The following is a 5000-nucleotide window of genomic DNA, read 5'->3' as shown; positions in this document are numbered from 1 at the left end:
TCAACCACAGACCTCTACCTCAGATAGAACTACAACACTCTTCAACCACAGACTTCTACCTCAGATAGAACTACAACACTCTTCAACCACAGACTTCTACCTCAGATAGAACTACAACACTCTTCAACCACAGACTTCTACCTCAGATAGAACTACAACACTCTTCAACCACAGACTTCTACCTCAGATAGAACTACAACAATCTTCAACCACAGACTTCTACCTCAGATATAACTACAACACTCTTCAACCACAGACTTCTACCTCAGATAGAACTACAACACTCTTCAACCACAGACTTCTACCTCAGATAGAACTACAACACTCTTCAACCACAGACTTCTACCTCAGATAGAACTACAACACTCTTCAACCACAGACTTCTACCTCAGATAGAACTACAACACTCTTCAACCACAGACTTCTACCTCAGATAGAACTACAACACTCTTCAACCACAGACTTCTACCTCAGATAGAACTACAACACTCTTCAACTACAGACTTCTACCTCAGATAGAACTACAGCACTCTTCAACCACAGACTTCTACCTCAGATAGAACTACAACACTCTTCAACTACAACACTCTTCAACCACAGACTTCTACCTCAAATAGAACTACAACACTCTTCAACCACAGACTTCTACCTCAGATAGAACTACAACACTCTTCAACTACAACACTCTTCAACCACAGACTTCTACCTCAAATAGAACTACAACACTCTTCAACCACAGACTTCTACCTCAGATAGAACTACAGCACTCTTCAACCACAGACTTCTACCTCAGATAGAACTACAACACTCTTCAACTACAACACTCTTCAACCACAGACTTCTACCTCAAATAGAACTACAACACTCTTCAACCACAGACTTCTACCTCAGATAGAACTACAACACTCTTCAACCACAGACTTCTACCTCAGATAGAACTACAACTCTTCAACCACAGACTTCTACCTCAGATAGAACTACAACACTCTTCAACCACAAACCCGAGCCATTCTACCTCAGAAGGACGCTGAAGCGCAAGCAATAACAGCAGCCTCGAGGGGACCATCGACCCTCCCACCGGCTAACGATTGGCCCATGCCTCTTTCCATATTAGAAGAAGGGCCTGCGATTGGCCGACAAGACACATGGTGCAGCATTAGCATGAATACACACACGCCCCTTTTTTGTTTCGTGATGGAACAGCCCATCTACACGTCACATGCGTCACGTGTGTCATGTATGTCATTGCGTCGGCGCGTCCCATCCCGCAGGTGAGCCTGTGCTACCGTATGTCTGTATGTCCTGTCTGAGCTCTGTCTGTCGGTCAGTAATACTGTAGACACCTACATCAGAACCAAATCTCAACGTTGTCCGGACTTAGTATCGTACAAACAGACTACAGGTGACCCTTCTGGATCTTACAGACGCCACATGTAGGACATACAGTGAAATGGATATGTTCTCCAGCATACTCCAACCCATTCACTCACCCTCCCATACGACCAGGCATAAGTGATGGTGACTGTAAGTCCTGTACTGTTCCTCACCTCCCGAACCCAACACCAAACTGCCCAAACTGTGCAGAACGAGGACCAGAGAGACTCACTTCTATAAGAGCATGTCTATATGTCCCTATAGCCGGAAAAAAAAAGTGATAATAATAGTATCTCTCTTCTTCTCTCTTGTTCCTACCTCTGACGGAAACTCAACGTCTTCTCCTTTGCTTATGTCTGCTTTGTTTGTTTGTTTGTTTTCCTCTTATCATCTTTTATAACTCATCGGTCGCAGTCAACGTGAGCGAGCGGGGTAAATACCTGGTTTAGATTCTACTCATCCTCGCAGTCCTGCCACCCTGGTTGCTCACAGTGCAGACCCAGACCCCTCCTCCTTCAACCCCCCCCCCCTTCTCTCTCTCTCTCTCTCTCTCTCCTCTCCCCAGCCCCCCCAACCCTCCTCCCTCAACCCCCTCTTTCTCTCTCTCCTCTCTCTCTCTCTCCCTCTCTCTATCTCTCTCCCTCTCTCTCTCTTTCTCTCACCCTCTCTCTCTCTCCCTCTCTCTCTTTCTCTCTCTCTTTCTCTCTCTCTCTCTGTTTCTCTCTCTCTATCTGTGTTCCGAATCGCTCCCTCGTTCCCTCACTCCCTATTCCCTATATGGGGTTCATCATGTAGTGAACTACCTAGGGAACGGAGAAAATGTAGGGTATATGCGCTGTTCCCTGGAAATCAAGGTGAATTGTGGGTAATAAATAGTGGACTATATAGGGAACGAAAATTCTGTGGAGAATTCGGACACTACAAACAAAATGGCTGACGCCCTGTATACTGCACAATATAGAGAATAGGGAGCGATTCCGAACACAGCTTCTCTCTCCTCTCCCCAGCCCCTCTCTCTAACCCTCCTCCCCTCCTCTACCCTCCTCTTGACTTGAATACAGCCATACTTGCTCTGGTCTTGAAGGCACGCATGCATGCTCTCCAGTGACATCTGGACAGACTGTCTGCTGCATTAGCCAACATCCATCCCCCCCTCCCCAAACTGACTCTCTCTCTCTCTCTCTCTCTCTCTCTCTCCTCCTACTTCTTCTTCTATACAGAGTTAGTGCTTGTTGTCTGTGTGAGATCTTGTATGTGTTTGTATGTCGATGTCACTAACCAATATCTAATTAAGTAGATCGGTAATAAGAATAAAATTCCCAAAGCTTTGCTTGTAGCCTAAGTACAAGACAACAAAGCTCTGTAGTGCCGTTTTATTCCTATTGATCAGTTTTGTCTTATAGATGTCTTATAGATTGTTGTCTTATAGATTCTGTAGTGTGTGCTGTAGCTAGCCTCTATAGTGATATGGGCAGCCACATGCCGTGCCGTATATTATACGTATCAAGGGAAAGCCTGCTGTCACAGCTTGACATCTAGACAGTACTGTAGCTTTTGCGGGGAATTTATTACATTACCATTACATTACAGTCAGAGAGATATACTGGCGATGGTGCCTGGCTGTGTTTGAGGCTTGTGGGGGGGTGGGGATAGGGGTGGGGGTGGGTGGGTCTGATTTCTGACCTTCCCACAACCAAAGGGGACAGTCGTCAATCTGGTCTCCTGTGTCCCCAGGTTCCAAGGTACTGCAGAACGACGAGTTCACTAAGGATCTGTTTAGGTTTCTGCAACTGCTCTGTGAGGGTCACAACAACGGTAGGTGGATCTGATATGCGTCAGATGATTCATATAAACCATAGGCTAGTCTTACAATCTGTTGACCTTTGACCTATTCTCTTTTCCCAGACTTCCAGAACTTCCTGAGGACTCAGACAGGGAATACCACCACGGTGAATATCATCATCAGCACGGTGGACTACCTACTCCGACTGCAGGTGAAACACTGTCTCACACACACAAATGCACACACACACACACACACACACACACACACACAAACACACACATAGTACGAAGACACACTAATAGACGGGAACACACTCGATTTGTGTGACTTTGTCGGTTTACACCAGGAATCCATCAGTGACTTCTACTGGTACTACTCTGGTAAAGACGTGATGGACGAAGCAGGCCAGAGGAACTTCTCCAAGGCTCTGGCCGTGGCCAAGCAGATCTTCAACTCACTCACCGAGTACATCCAGGTACAAGAGCACTCTGCTCTCCCAAAACTACAAGCGCCACCACAATATGGACCGATCTTGGTAACGCCTCAGTATTTGGTAGAGGATATGGGTCACGTGGATGATATGGTACTAATTGTGTTGTGTCCACAGGGTCCGTGCATTGGGAACCAGCAGAGCCTAGCCCACAGCAGACTGTGGGACGCAGTAGTGGGATTCCTGCATGTGTTCGCCAACATGCAGATGAAGCTGTCGCAGGTAAACAGGCTCCCAAGCATTCGCTAGCGAACCACCACTTTAGAAAGTCTGGAATGGAACACAATATGAAGACAAAACCGCCTTCAGCCACTAGAGGTCTCTCTTGGCTTAGAGACGGTTCTGGGACAAGGTGACCAGAGTCCTTTACTCTAATTTGAGAGGTCACATGACCCCTGCAGCCCGTCTCATATCCTCTGTTAGTTCCATAAACCCAGGCTGGCTCCGCCCCCAAGTCTCTGGCGCCGTCGTCTCCGCCGCCGGACTCTTGTCAGATTGACGGAGCGGGTCGCTGAAAGCCTCTGCTTAGATTTACAGCGTGCTGGGATCTGGGGTTCCGGCGGAAGGTCCCGGAATGAGTCAGCAGTCTGCTCGCCGTACGCCGTACGACAGTAGGCCGGGGGCTGACAGATGGTTTAGGACATGGAGCGGCTCGGTGGGGGGTGGAGGGGGTTTGGGGGGGGGTTGGGGCGGGGGGGTACGGATCAGGGGCTACCAGCGACAGAACGCTCTGAGAGGGACAGTGATCTCACCAAATGCCATGGACACAGACAACTGAGAGAGCAAGCGGGAGATCTTAACATGTCAGTCATGGTGGTGAGGGAGATCTTAACATGTCAGTCATGGTGGTGAGGGAGATCTTAACATGTCAGTCATGGTGGTGGTGAGGGAGATCTTAACATGTCAGACATGGTGGTGAGGGAGATCTTAACATGTCAGTTATGGTGGTGAGGGAGATCTTAACATGTCATTCATGGCGGTGGTGAGGGAGATCTTAACATGTCAGTCATGGTGGTGGTGAGGGAGATCTTAACATGTCAGTCATGGTGGTGAGGGAGATCTTAACATGTCAGTCATGGTGGTGAGGGAGATCTTAACATGTCAGACATGGTGCTGAGGGAGATCTTAACATGTCAGTCATGGTGGTGAGGGAGATCTTAACATGTCAGTCATGGTGGTGGTGAGGGAGATCTTAACATGTCAGTCATGGTGGTGAGGAGGGAGATCTTAACATGTCAGTCATGGTGGTGAGGGAGATCTTAACATGTCAGTCATGAGGGATGTGTCACCGCAGTCGTTTATGTCGTCTCTTCCCCCCCCACAGGACTCCAGCCAGATAGAGCTGTTGAA

The 5000-nt window shown here is 48.0% G+C and overlaps 1 protein-coding gene across 1 annotated transcript in view; it reads left to right on the top strand.

The window, feature by feature from the left end:
- LOC311309183 (ryanodine receptor 3) overlaps positions 1-5000 on the top strand; it is a gene marked incomplete at both ends in the record, with an annotated part of 138859 nt that overhangs the window by 117034 nt on the left and 16825 nt on the right. Inside the window, 6 exons of the mRNA XM_084438362.1 lie at positions 1789-1806; positions 3109-3189; positions 3280-3368; positions 3507-3635; positions 3768-3872; positions 4975-5000. The exon at positions 4975-5000 is cut by the window's right edge and continues 56 nt beyond it. Of these exons, the coding sequence (XP_084294488.1) occupies positions 1789-1806; positions 3109-3189; positions 3280-3368; positions 3507-3635; positions 3768-3872; positions 4975-5000 (448 nt within the window). The remainder of the gene's footprint in view (positions 1-1788; positions 1807-3108; positions 3190-3279; positions 3369-3506; positions 3636-3767; positions 3873-4974) is intronic.

This window comes from Borostomias antarcticus (genome assembly GCF_949987555.1).
Source record: "Borostomias antarcticus genome assembly, chromosome: 5".
Taxonomy (NCBI): domain Eukaryota; kingdom Metazoa; phylum Chordata; class Actinopteri; order Stomiiformes; family Stomiidae; genus Borostomias; species Borostomias antarcticus.
Note: the sequence above shows the minus strand (reverse complement) of the source record. Positions and strands in the feature narration are given on the sequence as shown.